This window comes from Fomitiporia mediterranea (genome assembly GCF_000271605.1).
Source record: "Fomitiporia mediterranea MF3/22 unplaced genomic scaffold FOMMEscaffold_1, whole genome shotgun sequence".
Lineage (NCBI taxonomy): Eukaryota > Fungi > Basidiomycota > Agaricomycetes > Hymenochaetales > Hymenochaetaceae > Fomitiporia > Fomitiporia mediterranea.
In genome coordinates, this window is record NW_006760386.1 from 215,040 (window position 1) to 235,970 (window position 20,931).

At 47.6% G+C, this 20,931-nt stretch overlaps 6 protein-coding genes across 6 annotated transcripts; 4 read left to right on the plus strand and 2 right to left on the minus strand.

Annotated features, from left to right (window-relative positions):
* Window positions 1-279: 279 nt before the first annotated feature.
* Window positions 280-1,988, plus strand: FOMMEDRAFT_149702 (uncharacterized protein; the record flags this gene model as incomplete). Its single annotated transcript, XM_007261088.1, has 7 exons — window positions 280-350; window positions 416-599; window positions 654-735; window positions 1,059-1,211; window positions 1,286-1,431; window positions 1,543-1,604; window positions 1,715-1,988. 7 exons carry the CDS (start codon window positions 280-282, stop codon window positions 1,986-1,988), a joined length of 972 nt encoding a protein of 323 aa, XP_007261150.1.
* Window positions 1,989-3,742: 1,754 nt separating this feature from the next.
* Window positions 3,743-4,536, minus strand: FOMMEDRAFT_149703 (uncharacterized protein; the record flags this gene model as incomplete). Its single annotated transcript, XM_007261089.1, has 4 exons — window positions 3,743-3,917; window positions 4,164-4,276; window positions 4,333-4,384; window positions 4,427-4,536. The coding sequence occupies 4 exons, from the start codon at window positions 4,534-4,536 to the stop codon at window positions 3,743-3,745; spliced, it is 450 nt and encodes a 149-aa protein (XP_007261151.1).
* A 2,666-nt stretch (window positions 4,537-7,202) lies between these two features.
* On the minus strand, window positions 7,203-9,499 carry FOMMEDRAFT_164236 (uncharacterized protein; the record flags this gene model as incomplete). The annotated part of the gene is made up of 7 exons (XM_007261090.1): window positions 9,315-9,499; window positions 8,999-9,246; window positions 8,855-8,905; window positions 8,441-8,810; window positions 7,912-8,177; window positions 7,432-7,545; window positions 7,203-7,394 (listed from the first exon to the last, which is right to left on the minus strand). Exons 1-7 carry the CDS (start codon window positions 9,334-9,336, stop codon window positions 7,203-7,205), a joined length of 1,263 nt encoding a protein of 420 aa, XP_007261152.1. The 5' UTR covers window positions 9,337-9,499.
* A 37-nt stretch (window positions 9,500-9,536) lies between these two features.
* Window positions 9,537-11,264, plus strand: FOMMEDRAFT_149706 (uncharacterized protein; the record flags this gene model as incomplete). The annotated part of the gene is made up of 4 exons (XM_007261091.1): window positions 9,537-9,601; window positions 9,651-9,839; window positions 9,888-10,151; window positions 10,205-11,264. The coding sequence occupies 4 exons, from the start codon at window positions 9,537-9,539 to the stop codon at window positions 11,262-11,264; spliced, it is 1,578 nt and encodes a 525-aa protein (XP_007261153.1).
* Window positions 11,265-13,018: 1,754 nt separating this feature from the next.
* Window positions 13,019-14,739, plus strand: FOMMEDRAFT_149707 (uncharacterized protein; the record flags this gene model as incomplete). The annotated part of the gene is made up of 4 exons (XM_007261092.1): window positions 13,019-13,044; window positions 13,100-13,267; window positions 13,317-13,475; window positions 13,527-14,739. 4 exons carry the CDS (start codon window positions 13,019-13,021, stop codon window positions 14,737-14,739), a joined length of 1,566 nt encoding a protein of 521 aa, XP_007261154.1.
* A 2,640-nt stretch (window positions 14,740-17,379) lies between these two features.
* Window positions 17,380-19,166, plus strand: FOMMEDRAFT_149709 (uncharacterized protein; the record flags this gene model as incomplete). The annotated part of the gene is made up of 4 exons (XM_007261093.1): window positions 17,380-17,396; window positions 17,450-17,617; window positions 17,668-17,826; window positions 17,876-19,166. The coding sequence occupies 4 exons, from the start codon at window positions 17,380-17,382 to the stop codon at window positions 19,164-19,166; spliced, it is 1,635 nt and encodes a 544-aa protein (XP_007261155.1).
* Between the last annotated feature and the right edge of the window lie 1,765 nt (window positions 19,167-20,931).

Here is a 20,931-nt window from a genome sequence, read left to right on the forward strand (position 1 = left end):
CGTCTGGACAGAGCGTCTTGTCGAAAAGAGATGCCGGCGCCCCAGTAGACGGCCAACAGGGCTTGCTGATTGTTCATCTGACGCGAGGGACTCCGGTCACCTCGGCACCTGCCAATTTCATCCTCTGTCTTCGATTCCATCACACCGGCGATCACTTGAGCCGCCGTATGTCCCTTCCATATATGGATTGATAGCTGTTTTGCCATCGCTTCCCTTTTTTCTGTGCTGCTGCAACCCATATTCGTAGTGCTGCATGTTGCATGTGTGCATGTTTCCTGCATGCCTGCTGCTTCCATCCTCCTGGCTTCCTTCCTTTCCTTCCTCCCGTCTGCGTCGATTCGCCTTATCCAGTATATCCCATAAACTACATACCTCCCACTTCGCGCGCGGTGTCTCCTAATCTCCACTTGGCCAGAACCTGTTTACGGTCTCCAGAGCTTATCATCGCACCTTCATTCTCCTCCTCCCTCTTTCGGCCTTTACGGCACTTCTGTCCATCGTCTACTCCGAGGCTTCCCCATCACTGGCCTTTTCTCTCAGGCCTCTCACCGACGCAAATTCTCATTTCGGCAGTACCCGCTCCTTCCTCGTTCTACGCTGTGCCTCTAGTTTTTCCTCACTGCCGGCATTACATTGCACTCGCAGCAGCATAGGCGCCAGAACCCATGCGGTTCACCCCATCTCTTTATCCGACTTCCGACCCTACAATGGACAAGTCGCAGAGGCGCACAAATGGTACTGCCTCTCTTCTCGTCGCTCTCGTAGCAAATGACTAGTCCAAGCGATGTCACAATTATGCCGTTCTTTTTTTTTTCAGCTCTTAGGACACGAACAAGCCTAGTTAGTGTAGAGAAATCCGTTCCTGTCTTGCAAATGAACTTTGCCATCCGGATCCCGTTTAGTGCTCGCGTCTCCTCCGGCGCTGAATAAGGGACGCTCAGGAGCTCAGTATTTTTACAATCTGCTATCCCCGGTCAAGCTCGTTTAGTGAAACATCTCGAATCCCGCCATTCAATTCCCTCTAGCACGCACGCGATTATTTTTCTTTTTGAATCCAGATCGCATCGCGGCAGACGCAGTCCTATCCCCGTCTCGTCCTGCGTGCTCTCGTCCCGTGCAGGGTCGTAGTGTTGCGTACCAGCGGAACATGTGTGGCGATGCGCAGGGATCAATTCCCTCTTGTCTCCGCCGCTCGCTGCAATTATACAATTGTTCATGTATACACGAAGACGCGCGCTTTCTCGCACTTTCTCTCCCAACCTCGCCTTTCACTTTTTTTTGGTAGGCTTCCTTTCTTTCGGGGGTCTTCCTAGGGCGCCTGGGCGCTTGATAGGGTCGCTTGCGAGGAAGAAAGAAGAATTGAAGATAATAGACATTTGTCCTTCCTCGCTTGCTCCTGTGCAATTTGCTGCTGCGCCCTTCACATATGCCGTACGTATCTCATTTAGAATTCCTCCTCAGCAGCACACTGGACTAGCCGCAGAAAAAACTGAATTCCATCTGCTCTTTGGCCGGATGCAATTCCTAGCCTCGATAATCTAGTGGCCGCGCTCGCTTGTGCATGACGATCCCCATCCTTGTTGGGCATCATCAGATGGAAGCAAGTTGGCTGGCTGTGCCACTCGCCGCAACACAGAACCAATATTCAACAGTTGAATAGGAAACAAACTCTTGCTTGCTCCATCTGACTAATTCGAGTTGGCATCGCTGTTAGCGTTTGGAGTGTGGCGAGGCGCCTGTTGCTTGATGAAGCCCGCTCTCGTCTCATCGCATTTTCATCTGCGTTACCTCAAAAAGTAGCTCCTTGTCCTTACCTCTCCAATCAATTAATGAACTCGCGCCTCGGATATGCTTATTTCCGTGAACACCAACACGTCTTCGTACCTCACATTCCCACGATATCGATGTTCCCTTTCAACCAATTTTTCACTTCTTTATCATTATTCGGTACAGAACGTCTCCGCACGTCGCGGTTTCGCAAGCTTTAGCGGACAGGTGGCGGTCAGTGTTGTCTTGACCACCAAAAGATTTACATTCTGATACGATTTCTATTATTCCCTTCTCGGAATCTGACTTTCTAATATCATGTCCTTCCTGATCAGTTCTCTCCCTGTATGCGGTTTCTCTTCATGTGAAGGCGGCGGTCTCTTGCCGAGCTCGTATGTCTACCTCCCTTCCATGCCATAGGCATAGTAATAAGGAAAGGCGCAAGATGAAAGACATGTGTGCCAGTTCTTGTAGATCGGTGCCAGTCAGAACGAGAAGATGCCGCTCATCAAAGCTCCCGCATGAAACGGACGAAACGAACCGAGTGGAACTACTTTTCATGAACCTACGAGGCAAGGCGAGGACGAGGCGGTGGTATTAGGATTCTCCTAATAATAAACACTGCTAGTTCTCATTCTGACGCTCAGACATTCAGGAGCTAGCATCATGTATACAGACAGACATGCACGAATCAATTCAAGACAGTCACTTATCTGCAATGCCGCATTGACCGGTCTCGTCCCGACAAGTAGTCTCGTGCAATTCCGGCTTTCTTCTATTCAATCCTCACCTGTTTCTTTTGTTGAAGATTCTGGCGGTAAACTTAGGTTAAGCCTCGGAATCATCCCAGGTCCCAGAGCTTCTAAGAACTTCGGACTTCTCGTGCAACCTTATGTGCTGACTCTCACTCCGACGGAGATGTGAAGTGACTCGTGAGCGTCTTTCTTTCTTTCGTTTCCGACGTCAAACTTCCACTGTGTCATCATCTCTAAATAACTCTTTAACCTATACGAGGATTGCGACTCGCCGATAGATACGCAAGAGCAGCTGAACATGCGCCACGATGTGATTTGTGGGGTCGGCGACTCTGGGGAACAGAGCGGTCATTCAATTTTATCATAATAATCTAATATCAATAGCCAATGAATATGATTTGTCGTAATCAATCCCGATGGTATCATATCTGGACACCGATTCTGAATTAGTTTTCAGTTCTTCAGGTTCATTTTGTGTCTTCTTCCGAAATTTGTTAAATTGTTGGCAACAGTTTTTAAATGCCTAGGTGTACAGATTTGGCATTCGATGATGAAATTGATATATCTGAGCCGATCAGCCGTGATTATTTGTAATCAGTAAATCCTACTCGTTTTTCAGTAATTCTCATGTCTCAAGGATTCGATTCTGCCTTGGCAGGATTACCACCTCACCGCTGTTTCGTATCTCCCGTGGCACAGACCCCACTCGCAGATAGATGCACTCGCAGAAACGGCAATCCATGGAAGCAGACCATCTTCTAGAGTCTATGCTATAAACACCCTATTACCCATATGCGGATAATTATCAAAAGAACAAAGCTGTGATCTACATTTGTCCACTGGGCCCGTTGCCAGTACCAATGCTAGCCATCTGCCACATCTGTTGATTCCTGATGAATCCGGTGTTGGCAACTAACCTAGATGACGGTGGCGAGGAAAGACAAGACAATGAACTGTGAGTCTAATCTACTTTTGTCTTGTGCCATCGAAGTATCCATGCTTCTTCATCCCATCTGTTCGCTTGACCTTATCTGGGTTATCCCAACTCGGGTACCAGAGGGCGAGAGAGATAATGGGTCGGGATATGAGGGTGACAGAGAAGTAGGAAGGCGTTGCCGGTGATCAGAACATTGGCACGGCGATTTGCTGTGTTGACGGAGACGAAGTCGATGATGACGGAGGTTATTATTCGCTATTCGTTGGTTCGCTGATGATGTGCGTTACCTAGCAAGTGCGTAGATAGCGAAACGACGGTCAATGGGATGTTCATCTGTTGGAGAATCCTGTTCAACAGAGGAAATGGCTATACGATACTCTTTCGTGATAATGATATCTGGACGAGTGATATCGACTGTGATAGTGATGCCAACGTACGCATTGAGGTGCCAACCACCACTATCACGGTGTTAAGAACCTTCTATTGATGATTGCACGATGTCCCGCCTTATAATTGTCCTTCGTTCGTTGTCCATCCATTTGCCACTCCGGAGGTTCCTCAGTCCGACGTTCAGGATATACATAGTTAGGTGTTTCAACTCCAGAACTTCCAGCCGCATCTCACCGGCAATTTGAGAATACACAAAAGATGCACGAAGTAAGGAACATTCGCCGACATCCCCTTAACCAATATTAATTACTCACAACTGCGGGCACTCGTTTGGGAATGCGCGGCGACTGCTACTGAAATAACGAGAACGCATGGATGGCATGTTAACGTACATATGTACAGCTTTCTTTGGTTGGATCTTTGCAATCTTTGCGAAACCAGACTTAGCGATTCACCTTATGCGGCTTACATTCTCCGATTCACCCAGTATAGAATAAATGCAACGCGCGTTGCAAAGGAAGGACCAAGGAAGGATCTATGAGGGTCTATGCAATTAGCAATATACATGCATACACACGCTGGCAGGAGATATTTACGATTACGGCCGGCCACGACGGGAGACGGAACATTTTTGATAAGACCGGATCGCGCCCGTCCCATGTGTCTCGGTCTCCATCGGCGTCGCATTCTCACGACCTCCAGCTTAATGAAACTGTGCCTATTTCAGCGAATCTATTTCTTCCGTCGTCCACTTAGAAAATCCAATGTTTTCTTCGGGCCGCGGGCGTTCTGCGCTTCAACTCATTCTGTGTAACTTTGTAAGTCTTCTCGTTTCACACTGACAATGTCATTTGGTCATATGCATTGTGAAAGCAATGGTGTCGGCTCTGGATGGCCGTCCCGACCGTATGCAGCTATTACTTCTACGGAATCGGAGGTCGGAAGATGTGCTAATCAAGGAGCATATTGTGTCATCAAGAGATTAAGCTCAGATGGTGCTCCGAACGCGCTGACCTTCAAATTTCGCACACAACGCTCTCTTCGGTCTCATCTCTCATCTGTTTGATATCTTGATACACATGTCCGCATTCACGATCGGTGTATACCCGCATCAATATAAACTATTGGCGTGGTGTTTGGATTGGAAATCTACTACAGCTGCGGCTTCTCAGTATTGATGCTATAAAGTTACTAAATTGTATGGTCTCGGAGATCTACGTATTGCACAGAGGACTCGGAGAAACTTGGCTTGGAACTTTCTAAGACAGAAAAGTCGAAACGGGAGGACTGGTGATCTGCGAATTCGGCGGCAGTACTGCTATACGCATCTAGGCTAGGATGTGTTCGAGGCAACCATATGCACAGGCCTTCAGTCTCTCCTGTGACCCGCCTTGTGCCGCCTTGTACCCATTACTTTTGCAGTTAGTTACTCAGCCAATCGGCTGTAGGCATATTCCTCGGCTTGCACACGATAGTAATAGAGGATACACTCATGTCCTCGGCAAGCTCGAGGCTCTGACCTTTCTGACCACGGTCAAATCATTAAGTGTTCGAGGGTACTGATGCGCCTTCGTTCATTTTAGTTTCGGTTACTTCAAAGATGCGCTCCAGGAACAGTCGTTGTATCCGAGGCCGCAGTGGCGAGGAAAATCAAAACACAATTCTCAGTCCGCATCAACAGTGGGAATCCGGAGTATAACACTGTTACTTCACGAGAGATCACTGCGTGCGGTTAGCACATCCCGGCAACCTCTTGATTTCATGGCGCATCGGTCCGCATCATCGGTAGGAGTCCGGAGCGCGTAATACTACTAGTAGGACTACAAGAGAAATCATTACCTGCAGTTAGCAGACTCCGGCGACCTCTTGACTTCACGATGCATCGATCGAAGTTGCACAATCATGATGCGTGGACGTTGCATTCACAATTTCACATGATCCGTTAAGGAGTCTTTCTGCTTCCCTTCCGTCCGATCTCGAGTGTGTATGGGTACGCCGTAAGAGTAAGTGTTCCTGCCTATCGTGCCTCGGTCGGTGCTTCCTCTACATTTCTCGCTTCACCTGATTGCCCGAGCTGATAGTATGTGAGCTGGCTGCGTGGCGTGGCGTGTCTCGTCTATGCCCTCGCTTCCTACAGACAGGAGCATAAACAGGGCAGCAAGGGCAGCTTTACTAACTAGACGTGTTATGATAACTGCTCCTGCTAAGCAGTGTCAACGTCATTCCCAATCATGCATTCTTAACAGACCGCAGTCGTCACATCACATTTAACATAGAACGTGGATTGTCTTCGTTGGAGGGAAGTCAGAGGTCGAGATGACTGATATCCCGGTGGAGTCGCTGAATCCTGTCTCTCGTGCTTCTCACATATCTCAATCTGACTCACTTCTTTCTCTTCCTTTACTTATGAAGCACATAAGCGTCTATCATTTATCGTCAAATTTTGCAGGCAGGGTTCTCAACTTCCTCTTTGTCCCAGCGCCTCACGGAGGTCTGCGCAGCCCGCTGTCAAGGCTGCTCATTATAGCTATGATCCGTATAGAAAGGCATGACTTTATAAAGTCTTCCTACTCATATTCATGCCATCATTTCTGTCTAACTGTCGGCCTTGATGGCCGTTCCCTCACGATTTGTTCACCAAGGTCCTCCATATCTCCATGCGCTATGGGAACACTGCACACCGCCAAAGCGAATCTTCAATCAACAGCAACCGTTTTCCAGAACCTGTAAGTGATGAACTTTGCTCAAATGCTGTTTGCCTTTATGAGGCGAATCGTATATTGAAGGATATACCTTATGTATGCAAATCTGGAAGACAAGATAGGGCCAATAGGATGATGTTTACTGGTTTTTCTCTTCTACGCGGCCGGAGGAGTTGAGTGCCGGACGAAATGCATGATGGATCCGAAACATTAGGTCGTAACTCTTCTCCTCGACTCGATGAGTTTGCTCTTCTGATTGATACTAAGTCTTCGAGTGAGGTACAAATTACACGTAACGGTACAATAAAGCTTATCGTACGTTCAGTGTTCACTACACGTAAGTAACAATAGTGGTGCTTCCGTACAGTCACAGCAGAGCTTTATGGACGTTACATGTGCAGTACAGTATTATTGATTTTGTGAATCGTTATTGTGTATGAGAATAGTTAGCTTTATTTAATATTTATACTTTCAATTTTAGCGGGACCAAATACAGCTTACATAACTGTGTTTGAATCAAGGTTCTATTTTAATTTATTTTCTTGAGCTTGATTACTAAGATAGCTTTCGCCTGCTGTGGCAGTGGCACAGTGGACACTGGACACTGGACACTGGATACTGGAACTCGCCATGTCTCCTGTCCATTCAATGCTACTCATGTTCGTCTTCCCTTAAAATCCTGGAACCTAACAGTGTTCCCGAATAACGCAAAGCGAGAACAGCAAAGTCAACGTTTTTACGAGTACCGGGATCAAGTTTGGTGCAGGCAGCTCGCAATACAGTGTATCCGCACGCGTCCCTGGAACGATTTGCTGAAGGAGCAAGCTCTTCAGATCCTACTCGCTATTGAGTTTCAGTTTATCGTTTCTGTGTTGCTTACTGGTTCCATCAGCTCAAGGCTTGAGAGCTGAAATGCCAGCTCAGAGCCGTAGTCTTGGTCATTCACAACATGCGGAATGAGGTACTGGATACCTGAGACACGAGACAATCTAGCCTACACATAGCAGAATCTAGTGGGCCGAAGAGTAGAGCAGGGAATATGTTGTCTCTGCTCGCTTGGTGAGTACATTCCCAATGAGTCGTTTTTGCAAGCGTGATAGCTCAGCCTGTTGGCGTCAGAGTTTGCGATCGTTTTTAAAATACTGTTTCCCATACGATTTCTGTCAATTACAATGTCGTCAGGAAAAGGCTTCGCGGTTGAATTTCTGTTCTGAACGTCTCGCCTTGCTCTTGCTTGCGTGTCTCCATGCGTGGGATGGGCCAGGCTAAGTTGTCACGATTATAGCACACGTTTTGAGTAGATCAACTAGTACTGCTCACCTAATGGATAAGAACGTTATATATAGATGTCATTGCAGACGATTTTCGTGAGGCATGACTCATGCAATGCACCCATCGCAGGCCTTGCAACCCTATTCGATCTATGTAAATTTGAGATGGTGAGCATTGCAACGTCCTCGATACTGTGAATCTCCCCCATTGACAAAAAATTGAGCAGACTCGTGGTCTGAACAAAACGATCTGGAGGTTCTCCATCCAATAGAGACAGTGCAACTGCACCCCTTCTTCCACATGTCAATGCGTAATTCCGCTTTGCCAATGCATTGACTGGCCCCTGCACCATTCCTGACGAATTACTCACGATTTACAGAATCCTTGTCGCATGCTTTTCTCACTCGAATCGAGACTGGCTCCCTGTTACTTTAAGCGCTGGAGAAGACAACACCAAAACCGTTTGTGAAAAGTGCTCTATATTTCTGTCCACCGTCGAGCGATGTTCCGTGGGACGAATATATTCTGAACATACGGCATGGCATTGTTTACGAGAATCGCGAGACAAGTAGCAAGGTAAGTTTAATATAGAAACGCAGAATATCTACCATACTCACGAGTCCGTAAGCTGCTTGTATCTAGCTGGAATATTCCATCCCGCTCGCTCACTGGCTGTGAGTAAAAACCATCAGCATAGTCATGATTTCCGTAGCGTATAATGACAAGTCGAGCTGCACTGATTGTAGGCGGCAGAAAGCCGCTGTACAGAGCATACCACCCATAACGGCTGCCGCATGCTCGAAACTTTTCATCGGCGCTAAGTATCAGTAAGGCAGATCGTTCTCCTTCGTCTAATCCTCTCCCGGGTTGTTGCAGAGTACGAAGACGTTGTACGCTTATGGCACAGCAAATCTCGTCAGGTCGAACCAGTCCTAAACGTTTGACAGTCGGTTCGCGCGAAGGATATAACGACGCTGAATAATTCTTCTAAAATGGTTTAGAGGTGTATTTCAACTCCAACGGACACGTACTGCCCCGGGAGGCGCAACCAGACTCCGGTCGGCATTGCTCTGCTGTGAAAACTAGAGAGAGCGATACGTGCACGCAGAAGTCGGCGCTCATAGTTAGCTGCATCCGTGCGCTTCGGTATACAAGATCTATCGTCACTGAAGCACAGCCCCGGCAGAGTACCAGGCTTTGTGCAAGTGGTTTCCAGTAGGTGCCAGTAGGTGCCAGTAGGCGCTAGTGGAGCGCTCTACCGCATCGAGTCTTCGTCGTTTAGGGTTCTCAAAAGAAAGGTGGATGAGTGCCCTCGGCTCGGAGCGCTGTCTGCTTGTAGATGAATGAACGAATGGAAGCATGCGTCTTCCAGGGTCGTACGACGCCTCGAGCAAACATGTGGCTGGGTTGTGGCCGACATATGCTTTGTCGAAGCGCAAAGAATAGGAGAGGGGACGCGACTTGTTGTCGAAGCGCAAAAATTCCTAGTACCAGATCTGGGGTGAATCTCCATGTTCGATTTAGAGGAATTTCTATTCTAATCGATCGCTTTGACTTCCAAATCCCGTGCGTATTGTTTGTTGTACTTGACAAAGTCCTTTGGTTCATAAATTTCACGCTTTATTTTCCTTCCTCCACCTCCCCTCCCCCCCTACTCCGCTATCCTCTACCTCTATCTACAACCTTCCGCTGTCTTCCTTTCTTGTTCCTACAATGGAACAAGGACATTCTTCGACATCCTCTTTTTATTATCCACAGACTCCCTTTTGTGGTTCATTGTAAGTAGTCTCGGTCGTTCAAAATGCAATGTGGCTAACTCCCGGCTAGCAGCCAAAGCGGACATTCGTCCACAGACGATTATTCTCTAGTGGTACCATCGGAAGACCGGGAGACAACTAACGGACCTAATTTCGACAACAAAAATAACTGTACAAACGGCTACGAACAAGAAGATGAAGTGGATCTTAGCCAATGGTGTACTGTTTTCGACCCCCCAAAGACACAGGAAAATTCAAAGTAGGTTGCTTTCCCCTTTTCTAAGGGCTAAAGCTTAACCGTGCACAGTGATATCCAGAACATTGGAAAAGAATCATTTGCTCTCCAGGCGCTGACCTCCGAAATCACGACAGAGAGTAACTCAGTTGCTCCCGATTTCTATCCTGGTCATTCACGGAATCACTACCGGCTCGACGACTCGCTGCATGACAGCCACCTTTGGAGCACAGGCGAAAGTCGATTCTCGATCCCCTTGGAAGCACCACTAGATCATCCGATAATAAATGAAGATTACGCAAGTCCACTCAGCGAGCCTTCGAGATATTCCCTTCCGTGAGTCGAATCCTTCAAGGAGGATGCTTTGGTTTCCTGACTCATTCCTGCAGACCGTTGTCTCGTGGAATCACGCGCTCACCTTCCTTACTCGCAACCCCTTCACTCACAACTCCGATTGAGCTCTCCGAACCTTTCCACGGAACGGTCGTTGATCGCAAGTCTCTCACTCCCGTTTCGCAGGCGATTGGACAAGATTGCTTTCGTTCAGAACTGCAGCTCAATCCCGAGGCAGTGCGTCCCGCCCACACTCCGAGTTCCAATCTGGTCTCAGGTAGCCCGACTGAAAAGACTCAGCCGCTTGTTCCATCACATTCAGATATCAGTGGTTCACACTCTACTGCACCATTGCAGGCTGAATTCACCTTCCGGGTCTCGTCCGGGCCTGCTGGCGAAGTACCGCACCCTGGGGACACGCAAAGTGAACACGTTCCTGAAGCCGATGCCAGCGTGATTGAGCCGGTCCGCTTGAGCAATGACCAAGAGGCGCCTGTTTCTACGATGAAAAGGCCAGCTAAGAATGACACTAAAAAGAAATCGTCTCGGCAGAACAAAAGCGTTGTCAAAGCGCTTATCACGGCCGATGGCCTCTCGGCGAGCTCACTACCCAGGGATCGTGTACGGAAGGCCATGGGCCTCCGGAAAGCGTTTACTGAATACGCGTGTGTTTTCCCCGATTGTGGGAAGAAAGTAGGCGAAGCGGTCGTCGCAAAGCACGTCGAAGGACACCTCAAAAAGCTTGACCTGGCATCCGGGGCGACCTGTCCTGTCGTCGGATGTAAACGCACCCAGAAAGATCTGCCAGCACGGAAACGGCACGTTCTGCAGGCCCATCTTCATGCAGGCGAGCAATACTGTGAAGCTTGTTCGGGCAGTTTCAGCAGGGTCTCTTGGGATCAAGTGATCCGGCACCTCGAGACCAAGCCGATAAAGCACGCAGCAGTCTGGAAGGAGCTCGGTCTGCAGTGGAAAGTTGTTGGTGATATCGGTGCTGATAAGGAGAACCATACAAAAGAGGATACCGTGAAGGTCGAGGCCTCGTCCGACAATGGCGGCGTCGAATACGAATTTATCGAAGGTTCGAGCACGGGAAAGAAGCGACGACGTCTATAATCAAATTCAGGCAAGTAGCATTGCTGCCGAATTTCTCCTAACTCGTGTCCAATTACACGTCCCTTTCGTAGTCTTACATTAGTCGGACTTCTCTATGCTGTCCTTCTTTCCTTGACCTTGTCATTTTCAAGTTCACAAATGCTTGACTCATCTTCATTGATTGCTTTCATCTTCGTTGTATATTGTCCTTGCATTTCCACTGTGTTTTCTAGCTATCTCATGATTTCGTACATTAGCATTCATGTTGTACGTCGTAGCGTGTACTATTGGAAATAGGAAATGTATCGATCTCCCCTCATAACTTTCGGTGTCTTGCCTCCAATCTTGTTCCTTCACGTAAAACTCACTCACAATTAGATGGATATTTTGTTTCTGTGTGGAGCATATGTCGCAGTGTACCAATATCACATACAGACATATGCATCACAGTAAGGAATAACAGCGGAAGCGTCATACTGTTTTGTCTTTATTATCACAAATAGTCTGATCTAGCAATTCTTGGTCAAGATGTCACAAAGACATCATCCTGACAATAGTACGTTATCAATGAATATTCAGGGTGCGAAGCTTAGAAAATAGGGAGTCTCAGAAATGTAGAATACGTCAGACAATATAATACTAAATTGAGTGGCACAGATGGTGGTGCATATGGCAAATCGATTTGGATCAGAATGGAAAGAGTTACCTAATTAGTCGCAAGTTAAGGTTCTATTAATAATTGTAATTAATGAGTAAAATGACTTGTCTGCGATAATAATCTATAGTGTCGCGTATTGTTCCCTGGGAATAAACTTATGTTACAGGAGTTTCTACGTCAAGTACACTTGCCTAGGGACGCTCTTGAAGTCAGAAATCAGTGCGTCTTACTCTGAGGGCTATCTGGAACATACAGTCCGCTCGTGCCTGTAATTGCAAGGACTAGCTCATTGCCTTGTTTGTTCATTAGGAATTTCGCTGGCTGGCGAACAACTCGTCTCAAGTAGATGCATCACCATGAAGGTGGAGTAGAGCAGTCCAGTCTACTTCCTGCATCGACGCGATGTACTATCACCCAGAGGGACAGTGCACAAAATATGAACGATTGTCAAAGGATGCCGTACCGACATGGCAATTGATTTTCTCATTTTACTAATCGCTCGCTAACCACGGCGCGGCAGTATCCATAGGCCTATGTAGTAGTTTGAAGGGAGGAAAGGGCGGAGGGCGGCAAAAGCACAACCTTGGTTATGACTCGTCTAGCTGCGTCAAGGGTCCGCAAAATAAGGTCGAGGTGAAGATGTCGCACTCCAATCGGATCGTGTTCCCCGTGCTGATGGCGGAAGCGCCCGCTTCACGATTGAACCATCGATCATGGCCATCATTGTCTGAAATGGTTTAATGCGAGTGCTTTGGCCTCACGAGCCATGCGCAGTGCTCTCTGCCTAAGCGCACAGTATAGGGGGCACGTTGAAGCACGTCGAGGCAGAAAATTCTAGTGCTCGATTGGGAGAAGGTTTCCTTTCCAATCAATCAAATCCCTATCCAAATACTGAGCGTATTGTATAAATATTGTCCAACCCAGCCGGTTCTGGCTTTGACTCTCTCCACTTCCAACTACTCTCCAATAAACCACGACGCTTCTAGTGCTACCCCATCTCTCTCCTCCTCCACCCAGTAGAGCTATCATCCCTCACGTCTGTGCTTTATTCCCCAAGGGAAGAATGGAGCAAGAATATTCCTCGCCTTTTGATTATTTTCTTTCCCAACAACCACAAATGCACACCATTGCCCGTGGCTGTCAGTAAGTAGTCGTGTGCGCTTTTTTCCATAGTTCGCAGCTCATTCCCGTGCTGCAGTTCAGCCAAGGGTCCGTCGATGGCAATTCCCCAGCACACCCCGAATAACGAGGAAGGCCCGGATGCCCGAGGAGCTGTTGCCCCTTGTACACAACAAGGGATACCCAAGTACTTTCGGGAATGGACGAAGTTTTGGGACGAGGATGATGAGGACGTTAACAAATCAAAGTAAGTCCATTCCCTGTCTATATGGAGCGAACAGCTCATTTGTTTATAGTAATGGCGAAGGAGCAGAACAGCCTGAACACGATCCGCCGAGTGAGCCAAGGCTTAGTGTACCCGCGACCCATTGCGAGCCGACCACCCACATTGCGACATCTGCAACAGCCAGACAGGTACCGTTACCTGTCGCCGAGCATAATAGCGGATCGATTCCGTGAGTGAATTCCATCGGTATATTCTTACACATACTCATTTACTTCTACAGACCTTTGACACGGGAGCCTACATGCTCTCCACTTCTGCTCCAAACACCCGTTGGATCTGTGTATGCTCTCGAGAACACTTACGAGGCTCAGAGTCCTGCAGCCAACGGACTCGAGTCCAACTACTATGCCTCTACCTATGCTGCTCACTTTTCAACAGGGTTCAAGCCTAACCCTTTCGTGCAAGGCTCTACAGCAAACGCGAGCGACCAGGGCAGTCCTCCGTCTGGTACTGATAAAAATGGATCAAGGGTCTCCTCACCTCAACTTGATTCTCGCAATCCATATTCCTCTATCGATGCATCTGCTTTTCAAAAGCAGACACAAGCTACCGAGTCCGCCACTGTACTAGGTATACAGTATAGAGATCCAAACACGGATCACTTGCGTGAATCCTCCGAAGGACTCAGAGGAGCCAGAGGAACGAAGAAATCCGAGAATCTTTATAACTGTATATCACAGAAGGGCAAGACACGAGAAAGGGTAGAAGATTTCGCAACAGTTACTGACAGCACTGTGGCTCATCAAAAAGAGGCTCGCGGTGTCAAAGACATTGGACGCGAATTCATCATCGAAAAGAAGGAATATGATCATCCCTCGAGACCAAAAGAAAAGCGGAAGGAGAAAAAAAAGTTGCCTCCACGGCCTCCCTGCGATGCGAATGGCAGGGGCTTTTTCCGAAAGCTCTTACAAGCGGATGGAACATCCGCAAAGCCGTTGCGCTTATCGATAATGGCAAAGATTGGTCTGGAACGGAGTATTTCTAGGTCAGAGCGAATAACGTGCCCTCTCCCTGGCTGCAGCGACGTTGTGATTTCCGAGGATCTGTTCAGCCATTTCGGATCTCATTTCAAGAAGCTCGATTTACCGGAGGCTGGACCGCACGATTGCCCGCTCAAGTGCGGTAAAAAGCCCCTTGGCACGTTGGCCGCCCTCAAAAAACATTTGAGGGATCATTCAAAGACGTTTAGTCTCCTTTGCAAAACGTGCAACGGTCGGGTCTCCAGGGACTCATGGGAGTCCATTGAGCGTCATTTGCTCAACAAAGCGCATGCCGAGGACCGACAAGAACTAGGCTTGAAAAGCGAATGGGTACCTTCGTCGAGGGTTGCTGCACGTCGTACCACGAAGATAGACACTGAGGAGATTGACAGCAAGGATAATGTTGACAACGAAGGTTCCAGCAAAGGAATCAAACGTCGCCGCTTGCGGTAACCTCGTCAAGAGGCGATCTCTCCATCCACCCGCTACTCCCTATTGTTTCCTCTGGTTCCCCTGTTGCCTCTCCCAAGCACATGCACATTATAGTCCTAAATATTTTCCTTGCTTTACTCACCGCCGTTTCCTAATCGCAGTCGCACCGTTATTGAATCATTTTTTTCTTGCTTGCTCGCTCTCTGGTTCGTCTCTGTATTCTAGCTGTTCTCGGAATTCTCTTTCTTCTATAAGAACTATGTTATAGGAAGACGATTTAGTGTTTAGGATAGAGTGTCATCTAGAGGAGTCCCTCATACCTTGCTCGCTATCCTGGGTTGAAGAAGGTCGAGATCTGTCTATCTGAGAAATCGAAAGAACCGATACGCCCTTTTAACAAAGTCATCGATGAAGAGAGCCTGAAAGAAAATCCCGGATAGGTAGCGTATTTGACGCGATGGATGTTGGATAGCATGTCTGTGAGCCGGCAATGGCACGAGGGATCTGATGGCCCAGAGGGCCTTTTGCCAAGCGGAAGTCCGGACAACATAGTCTGGTGAATACTTATGAATCCAGTCGAGGATGAATCACAGGAAACCGAGGGTTTGCTCATGCTCGGATGGCACTAGCTGGGCTGTTGGATGTTGAGTAACAAAAAATATATCATCTGTGCCATACCACTCACCCTTTCCATCTTCGCGAACACGCCTTGGGCACCATGAATCATCGTTGCCTCCTTCGCGACATTTGTACTTTCGAGCAAATGTACAGCACAAATTCAGAGTCCTAAGTACTTGATACATGATGAATACTCGGATATTCTAAACAGGAGAGTATTCATCAGGTTCGAATAAAGTAAGACTGCACAAGACCCACATTATATTACTGTGTTGCACTGCAAGTGCAAGTTAAGAGGTATCACAATAATCATAGACATTGTGAAAGAATATAATGGTACATTGTAGCAGCGTGAACGACAGTTTTTGGCTGTACTTCAGTTTTCTCACGCACGGTCCACAGGCACAAGCGATTGCCGATCGGCAACGCGCTTTATTTACGAGCCACAACTAGCAATTAGCACTCGTGCTGGATTTATTCCCTATTGCAAAGGAGGCAGCAGCAGCAACTGGGAAAGCAGCAGCTAAAGCAATGAATTCGAATTCGACTCTGTTATTGCATCTAGCCATGACAGAATCATATTCGAATGCGCAGATGTCTCGACGGCAGGAAAGAGTAAAAACCTCCCAAGAGCTGTCGCCGCTTGTTTGAAAGCAGCGGCAGCAGCACTAGAGTAAGCTTTGCTAGTAGCATTATCGTATTTCTCTCTTACTCGCGTTCAATGACGCACCCTTCTGATCTTACATTTGTCAGACTTCAACACAGTATCTCTATTGTGATGCTGTATGTGTTTGTTTCTTTTCTCGACCTATTTCATTTTGCCAGGCATTCAAGTTCACAAACGCTTTCCACACCTTCATTGTATTCTCCCTTGCTCTGCTTTGTATTTTTTCCCAGCTGCACCGGCATTTGTGTTGCGTGTCATACCTTGTAGTCTTGGTTAGGAAATGTGTTGCTTGCCCTCTCATCACTTTCGGTGTGACGTCTTCGATTTCTTACCTCTATTTCAGTCGCCCAAAATTAGATGTAACTTCTCTTTGCTATGTGGAACTGACTATATGGCGTAATCCAATATCATATATAAAGTGGAAACACATTGTAGATAGTGTTTATAATTGTTCATACTTTTGTGTATTATAGTCTGGGAACATTTTACTCTGAGCTAGACCATCTGGAATACCTAGTGCATAGGTCTGCCCACGCCTGCAATTGCAAGACTAACTCACAGCCTTGTTTGTTCATCAGAATTTTTTTTGGTAAAAATCATGGTTTAAGTATATGCACTGCCATGAAGGCAGAGTTGAGCAGCCCAGCGTGCTTCCTGCGTCGATGCGATTCGCGGATTTTAAGATGGACAGAGCACAGAACATGAACGAAAGTCAAAGGATGCTGTGCTGATATGGCCGTTGATTTTCCCATTTTACCCTCGCCCACTAACCATGGCGCGGCAGTCCGCACCGGCCTATCCTTTACCTGGTAGAAGGGTGCAGGCAAGTGTGACTCGTTCAGCTGCGTTAAGGGTCCATAGAATAAGGTCGAGAAGGTAAAGATGTCGCACTCCAACCGGATTGTGTTCCTCGTGCTGATGGCGAACGGAAGCGCCCGTTTCGGGGTTGAGCCATCGATCGTGGCCGTCGTTGTCTAAAATGGTTTAATGCGTGTGCTTTGGCCTCGCGAGTCATGCGCAGTGCACGCTGCCTAAGCGCACAGTATAGGGGGCACAGGAGGGAAGTTGAAGCAGAAATTTCTAGTGCTCGATTGGGAGAAGGTTTCCTTTCCAATCAGTCAAGTCCCTGTCCAAATAACGAACATATTGTATAAGTATTGTCCAACCCAGCCGACTCTGGCTTTGACTCTCTCCACTTCCAACGACTCTCCAACAAACCACAACGCTTCTGGCGCTGCCCCGTCCCCCCCCCCCCTTCTCAACCCGGCAGAGCTATCATCTCTCACGTCTGCGCTTTATTCATCGAGGGAAGAATGGATCAAGGGTATTCCTCGCCTTTTGAGTATTTCCTTTCCCAACAACCACAATTGCACGCCATGGCCCGTGGCCGTCAGTGAGTAGTCGCGCACTTTTTTCTGTAGACCGTAGCTCATTCCCGTGCTGCAGTCTAGTCAATGGTCCGCCGACAGCGATCCCTCAACGTCTCTCACATAGTGAGGATGGCGAGGACGTCCAAGGAACTATCGACCCTTGTACACGACAAGAGATACCCAAGTACTTTCGGGAATGGACGAAGTTTTGGGATGAGGATGATGAGGACGTCAACAAATCAAAGTAAGTTCACTCCCCGCCTAGTGTGGAGCAAATAACTCATCTGTTTAAAGTATTGGCGAAGGAACAGGACAACCTGTGCACAATCCACTGAGTGAGTCGAGGCCTAGTGTACCCTCGACCCATTGCAGGACGACCGACCGCATCCCAACGACTGCGACGGCTAGACAGGTACCATTACCTATTGGTGGGCACACCAGTACATCAATGCCGTAGGTCAATTGCATCGACAGATACTTAAGCATATTGATTTTGTTATAGACCCTTGACGCGTGAGCCAACATGCTCTCCCCAGGTGCTCCAAACACCCGTTGAGCCCGCGTGTGGTCTCGTCAACAATGACCAGGACTCTGCAGGAAGCAGACTCAAGCTAAACTATTACAATTCTATTAACGCGGTTCATCCCCCAATAGGACTTAACCTGTGCACAACGGCATCTGATGGCCAGTTTGTACTGGGTTCTGCTGGCATCACGTTCCCGCTCTCGTTGGAGGCACCAGGCAGTTGTAGTGAAGGTGCTCACATTGACGACGTGACAGAGGTTGTTCAGGTTGGCCCTGTGTCTGTTACGGTTCAAGATACATTGGAAGTCTCCCCACCTCGATCTACTCAGCACAGTCGACATTTCCCTACTGCTGCATCCGAAGTCAACAGCCAGGTGCAATCTGCCCCGTCCCTCACCTCGCTGGATATGCATCATAAGGATCCAGACGTGAGACGTCTGTGCAAAGCCCCTGAGAGACCCAAAGGAGCCAGAGGTGCCGAGGACGCCATAGACCCTTATAAACGCATATCACGAAACAGTGACACTGAAGGAAGAGCAGAAGGTTTCACCACAGGTACTGACAGTACCACAGCTCATCAAAAACAGGCTCGCGGTGTCAAAGACACTGGACACGAATCCATCATCGAAAAGAAAGAAGATGCTCATCCCTCGAGACCAAAAGAAAAGCTGAAGGAGAAGAGGAAGTTGCCTCCACGGCCTCCCTGCGATGCGAATGGCAGGGGCTTTGTCCGAAAGCTCGTACAGGCGGATGGAACATCCGCAAAGCCATTGCGCGCAAACATTATGGCGAAGATTGGTTTGGAACGTAACATTCCCATGTCAGAGCGAATAACATGCCCTCTCCCTGGCTGCGGCGACGTTGTAATCGCAGAGGATCTGTTCAGCCATTTCGGATCTCATTTCAAAAAGCTCAAATTACCGGAGGCTGGACCGCATGATTGCCTGCTCAAGTGTGGTAACAAGCCCCTTGGAACATTGGCGGCTTTAAAGAAACATCTAAGAGACCACACTAAAACATTCGGTCTCCTTTGCAAGGCGTGTAACGGTCGCGTCTCCAGGGACTCATGGGAGTCCATTGAGCGTCATTTGCTCAACAAGGCGCATGACAAGGACCGGCAAGAACTGGGTTTGAAAAGCGAATGGATACCCTCGTCGAGGATTGCTGCCGGTCATAGCACGAAGATGGGTGCGGAGGGGAGTGACAGTAAGAACGATGGTGACAACGAAGGTTGCAGCAAAGGAATCAAACGCCGCCGCTTGCGGTAACCTCGCCAAGCGGCAATCTTTCCATCCACCCGCTCCTCCCTACCGTTTCCTCTAGTTCCCCTGTTGCCTCTCCCAAGCACATGCACATTCTAGTCCTAAACATTTTCCTTGCTTTACTCACCGCTGTTTCCTAATCGCAGTCGCACCGTTATTGAATCAGTTTTTCCTTGCTTGCTTGCTCTCTGGTTCGTCTCTATATTCTAGCTGTTCTCGGAATTCTCTTTCTTCTATAAGCACTGTGTTGTAGAAAGTCAATTTAGTGTTTAAGATAGAGCGTTATCTAGTAGAGTTCCTCATACCTTGCTCGCTATGCTAGGTTGAAGAAGGTCGAGATCTGTCCATCTGAGAAAGCGACAGAGCCGGTATGCCCTTTTAACAAGGTCATCGATGAAGAGAGGTCCAAAGAAAATCCCGGATAGGTGGCGTATTTGACGCGATGGGTGTCGGATTACATATCTGTGAGCCGTCGGAGGCACTAAGGAACTGATGGCTCGGAGGGCTTTTTGCCAAGCCAACATTAGGGAGGCCCGGACAAGATATCGGGTGGAAAAGATTGATGAATTTAATCGAGTACTGATCACGGACAATCGAGAGTTCGCTCATGCTTGGGTTGCGCTAGGCGGAAGTGCGTTAAAATTGCGTGTTGGCACTGTTGAGCTCCAAAAAATCCAACATCTGTGCCATGCTACTCACTTTTTCTACCTTTGCGGGTGTACCTTGTACGTCCTCAGGTATCATCGCGCCCTTTGCAACATTGGCACCCTCAACAGCAATGTACAGCACAGGTCCAGGGTCTTTTGCGCACCGAACAAGTACTAAGTCCCTGACCTGATTACTATTAAATGCACTGATGGGCTAGATAGAAAAACCGCCCATCAGCTTTGGATAAGGTTACACTGCATAATACCCGCGTTACATTACGCTTATTGTACTTTCTGTGCAAGCTAGGACAAAGTATCAGAGTAAGTGGTGTACATTGATTGCGGCAATGATATACCACTGTATTACCAGCGTCAGCGTCAGCGACTGCATTTCAGTTTTCTCACGCACGAAACACATGCACAGTTGATCGCCGATCAGCATTTGCAGTCTACCAGGCATTACTACTAAGTACAGTGCCACAGAAACATTTTGGCTCTTGTGCTAGATTTACTCCTCATGGCAAAGAAGAAAGCTGTAGAAACATCCTGTGAGGATGACAGAAAGCAGGAATGGAAAGGGAAGGCATTTGTAGAGCCTCTTTGCAATTTGAATAGTGGAAGGCTTGTCCAAAAGCTCATCAAGTCAGATGGATCATTCACAAAGTAGTTGCATTCTTCTATCATCTTGAACAAACAGTCAAAAGCAAAATAACATGCAGCAACATTATGACTATCAAGGTTTCTAAAGAATTAGCCAGCTCTACTTTATAGAAACAACAGTAAAGAGAGTTACTAAAGTTACTAGAGTAACATTACTCTAGCAAAAGGTATATAAGGAGGCTAGTTTGGCCCTCAAAAGATAGTTTTATCAACTTAAGTTACTTAGTACTTAGAAGTACTCTACTACTAACCTACTAGGTTACACTTGTAGCTTGACTAAAGTAGTGTTAGGAATTGTAAAATACAGTAACTAAGTTTGGAAAAGCTTAACTCAAGACTTGGGACTGAGTAGTTTATATACAAAACCCTATTGGTCACAAGTCTAGAGATTGGCCAGATCAACTAGGCTACCTTTGTGTCCTACTTAGTAAGAACTCTAGCTCAGCATTATTAACCTCTAATCA